Source organism: Nilaparvata lugens, chromosome Y, assembly GCF_014356525.2.
Source record: "Nilaparvata lugens isolate BPH chromosome Y, ASM1435652v1, whole genome shotgun sequence".
In the NCBI taxonomy this organism is placed as follows: Eukaryota; Metazoa; Arthropoda; class Insecta; order Hemiptera; family Delphacidae; genus Nilaparvata; species Nilaparvata lugens.
The window spans coordinates 9082529-9095358 of record NC_052519.1 but is presented as its reverse complement, the minus strand read 5'-3'; the positions used below and the strand labels follow the sequence as shown (position 1 = coordinate 9095358).

At 35.6% G+C, this 12830-nt stretch overlaps 1 protein-coding gene across 1 annotated transcript in view; it reads left to right on the top strand.

Annotated features, from left to right (window-relative positions):
- LOC111051597 (sister chromatid cohesion protein PDS5 homolog B) overlaps window positions 1-12830 on the top strand; it is a gene marked incomplete in the record, with an annotated part of 199314 nt that overhangs the window by 184340 nt on the left and 2144 nt on the right. The window contains 1 exon segment of the mRNA XM_039443468.1: window positions 9394-9674. Coding sequence (XP_039299402.1) covers window positions 9394-9674 — 281 coding nt within the window.

Here is a 12830-nt window from a genome sequence, read left to right as displayed (position 1 = left end):
GGAAGTATTGGTGCGTAATTTGGTGGAAAGTACAGACATGGAAAAGAAGTTTGAACGTTTATTTTCAGTGTTTCATGACCCCCCACGTGAACACAGACAACTCTTGTTGAAAAAAGGAATATATCCTTACTCATACATGAGTTGTCCCGAAAAATTTGCGGAAACATCGCTTCCTCCCATTGAATGTTTTCATAATGATTTAACTGATACACCTCTGTCTCGCGAAGAATATGAGCATACGCAAAGAGTGTTCTCGACATTCAAGCTGAAATCGCTCTGTGAATATCACGATTCCCATTTATGTTTGGACATGATGCTATTAATGGAAGTTTTTGAATCCATGAGGTCCACACTTTTTAGCTCATATGGCCTTGATGTCACTCATTTTGTTTCCCTCGCCCACTCTACCTGGAATTGTATGTTGAAACACACTAAAGTTGATTATTCATCCTGACATGCATCTCATGTTTGAGGCAGGGATGAGGGGCGGGGTGTCATTTATCGGTAAACGTTATTGTGAGGCAAATAACAAACATCTACCCAAGACATATGACCCTTCAAAACCGAGTAATTATCTCCTTTATATCGATGCAAACAGTTTATACTTGGAAGCTATGAGCAGAAACTTACCTGTTGGAAATTTCAAATTCCTCTCAGAGGAAGAAATTTCCAAGCTTGATTTCGCGAATTTGGACAGCAATTCAGAAACTGGATATATAATAGAATGTGATCTCAAGTATCTGAAAGAGTTACATGATAAGCATGCCAGCTTCCCACTCGCACCTCTCCACCAAACACCCCCGCACGAATTGCTGTCAAACTATCAAACAAATGAGAACGGTCAAACTGGAACCAAAAAGCTCATGAACACACTTTTTGACCGTGAAAAGTACATTGTCCATTACCTCAATTTAAAGCTCTACCTTCAACTTGGATTGCAATTATCGAAAGTACATCACATCATCAGCTTTTCCCAATCTCCCTGGCTGAAAAGCTACATCGACTTCAATATCCGGAATAGGCAGAACGCGAAAAATAAATTTGAAATATCCTTCTTTAAGGCCTGTTGCAATTTGATCTTTGGTAAGACTATACAATCTGTTCGCAAGCATATCAATGTTAAAATTATCACAGATGAAAAACGGTTAGATAAGTACATTTCAAATCTGTTATGCAAACACTGGCAAATAATTAGTCCGAACATGATAACGGTTTTCTCTCGCAAGTTGGAACTAAAAATGAACAAGCCTGTCTATTCCAGGTTTTCCATACTGGAGTTGAGTAAATTCCATATGTACGATTTTTTCTATTGTAAATTACAAAAAATTATACCATGGGATCACGTTGAACTCTGTATGACCGATACCGATAGTTTCCTTTTAAACGTAAAAGTGGAAGATGTGTATCAGTTGATTAAAGAAAATTTGAACCTTTTTGACACTAGTAATTACCCTCCTTCCACCAATGCTTTTCCATGGAGAGAAATAAAGTTGTAGGAAAGTTCAAGGATGAGACAGCCTCGAAACCCTTTCATAAATTTGTAGGGCTTTGATCAAAACTTTACTCTTATTTAGTATGTAACGAGAATGAAGAACCTGTAAATAAATGCGTAGCAAAGGGTGTACAGACTGGAGTGAAATGTAGAAAACTTAATTTTAATTTATATAAGAAATCGCTGATTGAACGTTGTGAACACATTGAAAAATTTAATATGATGAGGTCCTATAATCACACCATGTATCAGATTGAATGTGCAAAAATCTGTTTGAGTCCTTATGACGATAAGAGATATATTGCTGGGAACAGTGTGGACACTTTACCTTTTGGACATTATAGAGTGCCAACACGCTCTGAACTGATTGCCCAGTAGGTCCTGCGACAATCATCAATCACCACTAATTTTGATTTCGTGTTGTAAATATGAATATTATTAGATCTAAGATAGCGTTAGAACTTCGTAGTGTACCATGCGTTAACTATCCCACTTGCAAATATGAGTTGAAAAGTGAAAAAGACTTGCTTCAAGCCGATCTCATTGAGATGAGCAGTTTATCATGTTTTAACGAAGGTTATAGGTATATCTTAGCTGTTATTAATTGTTTTTCAAAATTCGCATATTGTGTACCATTAAAAGACAAGTCAAGTCAATCTGTATTTGATGCACTCGAGCCAATTATTTCTAAAAATAAGGGAGTCAAGTTGTTCCAATCAGATCAGGGAACAGAATTCTTTAATTCAAAAGTTAAAGCGCTATTAGATAGATACAGGATTAAACATCACCATGTTTTTAGCAATAAGAAAGCTTCCATAGTTGAAAGGTTTAATAGAACAATTAAAGCAAAAATTTATAGATATTTAACTGAACGTGGAACCAAAAACTGGATATCGCAACTAGACAGTTTGGTTTGCGATTATAATACAACAATGCACACTTCAATTAGAATGAAATCTAAAGATGTGAGGAAAAAAGATTGTAATCATGTTTCAATGTCTTTGAATTTGGCATTCAATAGACGATATAAATTGAAAAATTCAAAACCAAAATTTAAGCTAGGAGATGTTGTACGAATCTCAAAGTAAAGGGTTTTTTTCGATAAATCTTATAACATAAATTGGAGTGCAGAGTATTTTGTGATTCATTCTATATTCCCTTCTCAACCTGTAACGTACAGCTTGTGAGATCTAAACGGAGAAGTAATTAGTGGTAGGTTTTACGGAGAAGAAATTAAAAAAACAGAATTAAATGAATTGGAGAGACAGGTATATCTGATTGAAAAAATATTAAAGCGCGACAAAAAAGGATTGCTTGTTAAGTGGATTGGATTTTCAACACCTAGTTATATTAGTAGAAGTCAACTATTAGATGAAAAATAATCTATTGTAATATCTCATTGTAATACATTCCATTCAGTGTAATATCACATTGTAATACATTCCATTCAGTGTAAATATAACAAAGATTTGGTGTAAATATAATATGTCTTTATCAAAAAATGCTTCTCAGTTTCATTTCAATCTGAAGTTTCATTTTTGTAATTTGCTAAGGCTTAGATAAGGGCGAGCAACAGATGCATTCCAGTAAAGAGGGTGCGGGAGAGAGGGGGAACGATTTATTGAAGTGAGAAACTTCTATCAGTGCATTGCTATGAAAGGGGAGAGTGGCAGCGAGCACCTGTCGACTGCATTCTGATGTCATAAGCTATACACACTCAGACATCCATGTGGTGTCTAGCGCACAGCCTCCTCCTTGATAACTTACGAAAAATGATTAGTTCCTTATCAGATCACATGCTGTACACGTGTCTAACATGAATAATATCCAGATAGTTAATTTCGACAATGTTATAAGACAGAAAGAAATGCCAACATGGTGTAAAAATGGTAAGCTGTTGCCCTTAATGCAAGGATCCTTATAATAGGCTCTTCAGGCTGTGGCAAGACCAATTTGCTATTTAATTTGATTTTTCAAAGAATGGGTTGAGATTTAAAACTATATAAAGGGTGATTCTAAAAGAGCGCCGGTTTTAATATATCAAATTAAGAGGTTAATTTAAACGAAAAATTGAAAATAAATACATCAACATGTTCATCTCACCTTCCGATTTCATGTATGAAAAATTATGTCATGAATGTGTCCTCCTCTACTGCGCTGGCACGCATCAACTCTGTCCATGAAATTCCCTATTACTGCACGACAAGTTTCCACTTCCATTTCGCCGATAACCCGTCGAATTTCCTCCTTCAAGTCATTGATGTTTCGGGGTTTATTAGCATACACCAATGACTTCAGATGACCCCAAAGATAAAAGTCACAAGGCGTCAAGTCACACGACCTTGGTGGCCAATGATGATCGGAATTACGAGAAATGACGCGATCCTGAAACCGTTCATTGAGCAACACAATTGTTTCGCGGGCAGCGTGGCATGTGGCACCATCCTGCTGAAACCACAACTCGTCAATGTCTATTCCATCCAAATGAGGCCATAAAAACTCCCTAATCATCGAACGGTATCGGTCTCCATTCACTGTCACTGCTTTACCTTCCTGGTCTTCGAAAAAATAAGGGCCGATGACGCCACCTGACCAAAAGCCGCACCAACCTGTCACTCGCTGTGCATGCATTTCTCTTTCTGAAATGATGCGAGGGTTTTCTGAACCCCAAATACGGCAGTTCTGTTTATTAATGAAACCGTTCAAGTGGAAGTGCGCTTCATCACTGAAGATGATTTTGTTTGCGAAGCTGTCATCCTCCTGCAGTTTTCCCAATACCCAGTTGACAAACTGTCGTCTTTTCTGGTGATCTGTCACTTTCAAATGTTGCGTCAACTGTATTTTGTAGGGGTGACATTGGAGATCGTACCGAAGAATTCTCCGTACAGAAGAACATTTCAATCTCAATTGCTGAGCATGGCGACAAATTGATTTCGCTGGGCTAACAGCAACACTGTCACGAACTAACGTAATGTTCTGCTCAGTTCGGACAGAACGACGACGTCCAGGACTTTTAAGGTCGACTGTTGAGCCCGTCTCAAAGAACTTTTTCATGAGTCTGCGAACTGTTGATTCATTCGGTGCTTCATTTCGTCCTAGAGTACCGCGAAGTAGCCTGACAGTAGCCGCATAACTCTCTCCATTCTGATAGAACGTTTTGACAATTAACACTCGTTGCGCACAAGTAAACTTCTCCATGGTTAGACACAGACTGCAAGATCTAAAGAAATACGATCAGAATTGACAATCGGAATGTTACCAGAAATAGAATCGAGGTCACGCATTGTTGCCAACCGATAAACGAAAATTTACCAGCCGTTTAAAAACCGGCGCTCTATTTGAATGACCCTATACTTGCATACTAAAAGCAACTATCAAGATAAGTACTTGTTTTTGAGAAAAGTCTTTTCAAAAATGAAGGATATTGAATTTCATATAAACAACAATTCTGAATCTATACCTCATCCAAACAAAATATCAGAATATTCTTTAGTTATATTTGACGACTTACAACTTAATCATGTACCTCAAATAAGAGAATATTTTACTATGGGACGACATCGTAATATTGACACTGCATATTTAATTCAGAGTTATGGAGCTACACAGAAACATTTCACTAGGGACAATGCAAATATGATTATAATCTTCAAGAAAGATTTATTGAGTCTGAAATTAATTCACAGAGATCATGTTGGAGGAGATATTTCTTATAAAGATTTCAGTAAACTTTGTCATGAAGTTTGGAATCGTAAAACTCATAATTTTGTAACTATTATGACTGAGTGTGTAATTAATAGCGGCAAGTACCGAGATTCGCTTGATTCATTTCTTACCGTTCAGTAGAGATTGATTCTTTGTGCAGTCATGTTGTCTAAAACACGCAGCAGAAAGCTGAATAGAAAGAATGTTGGTTTAATCAATAAGATTAAGAAATTGAGAAGAGTAATCAGCGACAAGCATAAAAGCTTAGTTAATTTCAGAAAACGATCGGAGGAATACAATAGGAAAATGCTCTCACCGTTGATAGAGCCCATAATTGAACTGGGAAAAAACAAATCTAGTTTTCACTCCAATCATGGTGTAAAACCAAAAAAGGAAGAAGTAAAAGAGGAAGAAGAGAGCATGGAGATTGATGATGAGGAGTCGAGTTATGATAAAAGCTATGGGAGTTCAACAGGCAATCTTTTAAGCTCAACTAAATTTGAAAACAGTTTACTTGGTTCTAGTAAGAACGATGAGGTGCTGTCACAATATCTAAAAACATTTCATGCGGAAAAATTGAATAATTCAATTAGTTATGGAATTTCATACAATTCTAAAGATGACATGTATTATATTGGAAATCAGCAAGTAATATTTGATAATGGTTATATAGATATATATAATGAAAGATTTCGTTTAACACATGGTCTACTTGAGTTATTATTCAGTTCAAGACCGAATTCGAATCTTTATAATCAGAGAGATCTGGATAAGTATAAAAAATCTTAACACTTACAGGCATACATTTAGATCGAAGAGGGTATGTTAAATGAAATCAGGGAATTAAATCGCAAATGATTCAGAAGTTATTTCCCAGTAAAAAAATTAGTAAAAAGAAGGGATGGGGTTTATTGAAATTTGCAAAAAATAATTCTCATGATAGAATTTATCAATACTTTGATAATTTTGACAAATTAGTGGAAAGATTAAATTTACTCTATTCGTCAAAAGCTTTTGGCAACACTGGACATGATGTTGAGATTGCCTCTATAATTGAAGAGCTTAAAGAAGCAAAACTAATTGTTTAGTGTTACGATGACTCTGCATCGATTCGGTCGGTGTGATACACCTACTTACGCTAATCTTACGTGTGATATTGACTAGATAACACAGAAAATAATCGAATCCATAAATCAACAAGGAATCAGCGAAGCTGTGAAATTTTATTTAGATTCGCAAATAACCAAACTCATTCCGGAAAATACTAAGAATATCAGTGTGAGCATAATTGAAAGAGAACATATTCTAAGTTCATTACAAAATTTTAGCGCCAATATCGATAAAGCTATTGCAGAGAGAACTCTAACTTTAGAATCTGCTCTAGGAGAAGTATCATCCTATAGCTTATCATCCCAGTTGGACAGTATTAACAATGATAAAGTTGATAAAGGTTATTTAGATGAGAAATTAAAAGCCATATCAGATAAAATTAAGAATTTGGAGGTGCTGGACAGAAACCACCTCAATACTAAATTAAAACAGCTTAGTACAGAAATTTTTACTAAAGTAAATGAAACACAGCCATCGCCAATTGATAAGCAATATTTAGAATCTACTTTGCAGAAATTGACTATAGTTCTTCAATAACAAAGGAAGAGTTTGAAAATTGATTATCTGAAATGGCGAGTGCAATAAAAGCTAATATTATGGACGGTATTGAACAATTCATCACAAAAGATGCTATTGCTATTCTGATTAATCAAATTGCAGAAAAGTATGCAACTAAAAATGATATAAGAGATTTTATTAAGAAAAACAAGATGGAAGTCGCTGTGAAAAGCATTCGTGATGAAATAGCTGAGGCAATTAAAAATTTGGAAGAGGGATCTGTTATGAGACTGCAATGTTCGGCTGCATTCATAGATTATCTTAATTTATTCATCCACAGGGTAGCTTACAATATCGTGTCCAGATATGCACGCGTGAGCTTTAATATGAATTGGATAGAAGCTAAGCAGCATAACCTTTCAGAAAATCAGGTAGCCGAAATTATAACAACCAAAATGGGTCTAGCCCAGTACAAAGGGGTTGTATTGACTCCGAAAACATAAAATCTTGTGAAAGGATAACACTTGACATATTATGAGAGAGAGAAATTTGAAGCACAGTGAACTTTAACGGTTTTCTTGCTAACACATGCTGCTTCAAGATGAAGCCCAGTATAAAGGGTTTGGACTCCAAAAACATTAAATCTTGTGAAAGGATAACACTTGACATATTATGAGAGAGAGAAATTTGAAGCATAGTGAACTTTAACGGTTTTCTTGCTAACACATGTCTCTTCAAGATGATAAATCAGTCTATACATTTTTTCATGTGTCTATGATTGAATGTAACGGTTTTTTCGATGCAGGAGTTATTATTAACTCGCTCTTATCTGTAGAATTCGGGAAGGGGAAAACATCGACCTCACAGGGAGCAGAGCATGGCGCACGTGTCATTTGTCTGGAGAAACATTCAACAAGGGGAGTGTAGCAAGCAGGCGCGCGGGCGCACACATCACTTCAGTCTAAACAGTTGAACTGACAAGTTCACAACATGTTGTCTAACTATTTTGATTGGAGAAGTTTCAACGAGTTCTCTGTAGAAGCAAATCCACTAGCCGAATGGGGTTTTGAATTTTATCCTTATGATTGGTTTGTAGTAATGAAGGTAACATTTGCCGATAATGGTGAAATTCACCTTACAATTATCGATATTGATAGTGAAGGTGACTTTAAACACACTATTAAGTTGCTGAAACAATATTCAGTGGTTTTGAATGAGGATAACATCAGAAGTTTTAATTCTCGTTCATGGGAATTGAATGTGAGCGGGAATTGTATATCCTTAAGACAGTTTCATAGTAACTATAGGCGTTGAGTATTATTTCCCCCGAGTGAAATAGGTCTGAGAATATGTAAGTATTTTTAGATATGCTAGCTCATTCCAATTATACTTACATATTGTCGGAGAAAACACTTTAACAATAACGACTGGGATGTTTGTACAGCAAAAGAGCTCAATTTTTTTTTACACATTCATAAACAGTTTGACTGAACTCTTGACTGTCAGTTGGAAACCAAGCATAATATGGATATTATAGAACTTAGATTATTGTAGAGATAAGGATTCACTTCAATCTGACAGTATAGCAATAGATTATCAAGCAATAGATGTAGAGAGAGTCATTGACCTCTCTCTGGATTCACTTTAATATGACAGTATAGCATTAGATGTAGAGAGAAGGATTCACTTTAATCTGTCAGTATAGCATTAGATGTAGAGTGATAGGGAATTTCTCAATTCACTTTAATCTGTCAGTATAGCATTAGATGTAGAGAGAAGGATTCACTTCAATCTGTCAGTATAGATGTAGAGAGAGGGATTCACTTCATTCTGTCAGTATAGCAATAGATGTAGAGAGAAGGATTCACTTTAATCTGTCAGTATAGCATTAGATGTAGAGAGAAGGATTCACTTCAATCTGTCAGTATAGATGTAGAGAGAGGGATTCACTTCATTCTGTCAGTATAGCAATAGATGTAGAGAGAAGGATTCACTTTAATCTGTCAGTATAGATGTAGAGAGAGGGAATTTTTCCCTCAAAGGGAAATTATTTTTTCCCTCACTTTCTTCATCCCCCTCATCTATACTGGGCAAGGGGAAGGGAAAATCTATTTGAGAGATAGAGATATATCTTTCTTCCCCCTATCTATCTATATATCTATCTATCTCTCTTTTCATCCCCCTCATCTCCACTGGGCATGGGGAAGGGGAAATCTATTTTTAGAAAGAGTGAGAGAGAGATATATATCTTTCTCTCTTTTCATACCCCTCATCACCACTGGGCAAGGGGAAGGGGAAATCTATTTTTAGAACACCCCCCACCCTGTGGACGAGGGGAAGGGGCGGTGGGATGGTCGAGGGTGGAGGGGGGGAGGGGATTTCGAGCAAAAAAGCTTCGTCAAAGTATCATTTTTATATCTACTATATATATATATTTGTCTTGAAAGTGATGTATATTTTTTTGAGAATCAATAAATTTGAATTTGAATAAGTATTATCAACAATTAAACCCATTTTTGTTTCTCTTTCATAACATTTTTTTCCAATTAATGTTGAAAGAAAACTAGTATTTTCTATTTTTGTTGCAGCTGGTACACAACCCTATCAAACAAAAATGATTCAACAATTGCCGAACATCATGCCAGATATGATGATTGTGTTTGCTATGCCGGTGTTGACTCACTGCCCAGTGTTCACTGACCACACAGACAAAGACCAATTGGCCCAAATGCAGACTTGTCTAACTCACATTTTAGAGCCTCTGATTGCGCAGAAAGATACCTTCTGCTTTGGTTACTACAAGGAGCTCAATGAACAAATGAAGAATCATTACTTGTCCACAGCTAATGATGACAATAACATCAATGTGGTAAGTTATTATTCAGTTTTAATTTTTCCAAGCGAGACATTATAAGTTCTTATTACGTATTTTAATTCATCATATTATGATAGTAAAAATTGTCCATAAATGTTCAACTATTCTAAAATATTTAAATATTGGATATAGAAAAAATGAGAGGAGTAAAAAAATTAATTTCGATATACCTCATTTAGTGCAAGTTCCAAGAGAACGATCCGAATATGAATAATATTTGAAAAAAGGTATTATACTTGAAATAATGTTTGTTCAAATAATAAAAATTGGAAACTTGTAAAAGTGTAGGACTGTTTTTGATGAAACTTTGGAAAACATTCGAAGACAATTGCTTACTGTACATATACAGGGTGTCCCACCAAGGTTGTAACAGCCTTTGACCATGGATTCTACACAACATTTCTGACAGAAAAGGTTCAGTAAACGTTTTTCCTATCTACCTTAGTTTTCGAGATATATTGATTTTTCGATATTTTCAGAATATGCCTACTACCGGTCATTAAATACTCAATAACTCGAAAACTACTGGTCGAATTTCAATTTCAAGGGTATTGTTGGAAAGAGAAAAACATTTCAAACTAGATTAATGTAATTTTATCTGCTGTTTTGTAGTTTTCTATTAGGGCTTAAACTTAAAAAAATGCTATTCTTCATAGTCAAACTTCAAACAATTTTTCTCGATCTTTTTGCTGGTAATTATAGTGGCTCCAATATTTCAAAAACTTCTCCATTTCATAAGCTTCAGTATGTGTATGAATGAGTATGAATTCGAAAAGAAGCTCTATGATTAAGTGTTCAAAACTGCTAATATCTGGAATTAACACCTTCAAAATTAGGAAATTCACAAACAGCATGCATCAAGTGTTGATCCTAAGGGTGAAATCACCTGATTTCTCTCTGACAATATTCACAAGTTTCAACATTCAACATTTTAAAATTCTACAATGATATGACTTTTTCAATAATTTGCATTATTTCCTGTATCATAAATCCTGAATAAAATAACAAGAAGTGTATGTTTCAGCCTTTTTTCAGTATAGTTTTCAGTATGCTTTCCAGTTAATTGACATGATATCTATCAACTTTGGTTAGTAAAGAAGTGTTCGCGTTCATTATCATGAAATTCACCTTTATTGAGTACTTGAACATGTTATTGGTGTATGGAGAGTGTGGTTACAATTCAAGAGAGGCAGAGAGAGTATACAGGAGACGTTTTCCTGGCCGAAAACACCCATCTCATAACACGTTTTTAAGATTGACAGATGTCAAGATGGCAAGGGCCTAGGATCAGTTTCAAGGTACTAGAGGCCCGTCTTAATTTTTGAAGCTTTTGAGAATCTTATAGTATTTCGAGCAGAATCCTCGATCCAGCATCCGGCCGGCAGCTGGGATGTTGGATGTTTCAAGAATGCTAGTTCAAAGAATATTGAAGGAAAATAACTTTCGATCATCTCTTGATACCCCAGTTCAAGAGTTGAATGAACCTGATACTGTTTCAAGGAGCAGTTTTGCAGTTGGATCTTAGCACAAAATTGTGTTTTACACATTTTATGGACAGATCACAGATAAAAGTACGTTCACAAGAACTGGTGCTGTAAATTTGCACAATATACATAGCCTACATGGTCCTTAATCATAGATCATATCGATATTAGCATCAGTTTTCATTCAATGTTTGGGCTGGCATGATTGATAAAAATATTGTTGGACCTTTCATTTTCCCAGCAAGAATAAGTTTTTAAGAAGTTTTTATGGACTTTCTGGTCAATGAGCTTCACGAATTGATAGAAGACGTGCCTCTCAATTTGAGGTAGAATATGTGGCACCAGTTGGATGGCTGCCTCCCTCATTATGCTAGAAACTTCCGTGGGTGGCTTGATAACAATTATGCTGAGCGGTGGATTGACCGAGGTGGACCCGTAAGTTGGCCACCATGCTCACCTGATCTTACTCCAACAGACTTCTACTTTTGGGGGGTTGTAAAGTTTACAGAGAAACTGTAGAGACCTGGGAGGAACTGATTCTCAGACACGGCCCAACGAAGTGAGACGGGCAACTCGAAGCTTCATGAATGGCAGTAGAAGTTGCATAAACAGAAAAGAAGGCTATTTTGAATTCCTGTAAGCAGTGAGCATGATAATATGTAACTTGATTACCATCTGAATGATTGCCATCAGTTTTTTTAATTCTGTCATTCATCTACTTTGAATTATTATTCTATGAATAAATTTTGTTGGATCTTGTAAAATTGTATGGTTAATATTTTATTTAGGATTTAGGCTATATGTTACAGGAAATAATGCAATAATCAGGTAATTTCACCCCTAGGATTATCACTTGATGCATGCTGTTTGTGAATTTCCTCATTTTGAAGGTGTTCATCCCAGATAATAGCAGTTTTGAACACTTTATCATGGAACTTCCCTTTTTGAATTTATATTCATTCGAAAGCTTATGAAATGGAGAAGTTTTTGAAATATTTGGAATCACTATAATTACCCGCAAAAAATCGAGAAAAAACTGTTTGAAATTTGACTTTGAATTTGAAGAATAGCATTTTTTCATGCTCAAGCCCTAATAAAATTCTACAAAATATCTAACAGCAAATAAATTTACATTAATTTAGTTTGAAATGTTTTTCTCTTTCCAACAATACCCTTGATATTGAAATTTGAGCAGTAGTTCTCGAGTTATTGAGTATTTAATGACCGGAAGTAGACATATTCTGAAAATATCGGAAAATCGATATATCTCGAAAACTAAGGTCGATATGATAGAAGTTTACTGAACATTTTTCGTCAGAAATGTCGAGTAGAATCTATGGTCAACGGCTGTTACAACCTTGGTGGGACACTCTGTATAATTGAGAATAATACAGATCAGTTTGTTGAGTGTATAATAATATTCGTATGGCTTTCATTGGTGGGGAGTCCCTGACGGAAGTTCCACCTCACCTGAGTATATAATTTAAGCCGTTAATGGGCCTCACAACAGTTATAATATCAGCCGGATTGAGCCTATAAAAAATAATCGACAACGTCAAAGATCGAGACCGTAATCGATTTTTGACGACTCAGTGTTTGGCTGCAAGTGAGTCAGTGGTGTATTTTCAACGATGATTTTTTTGTGATTTGGTTTCTGAATTTGTGT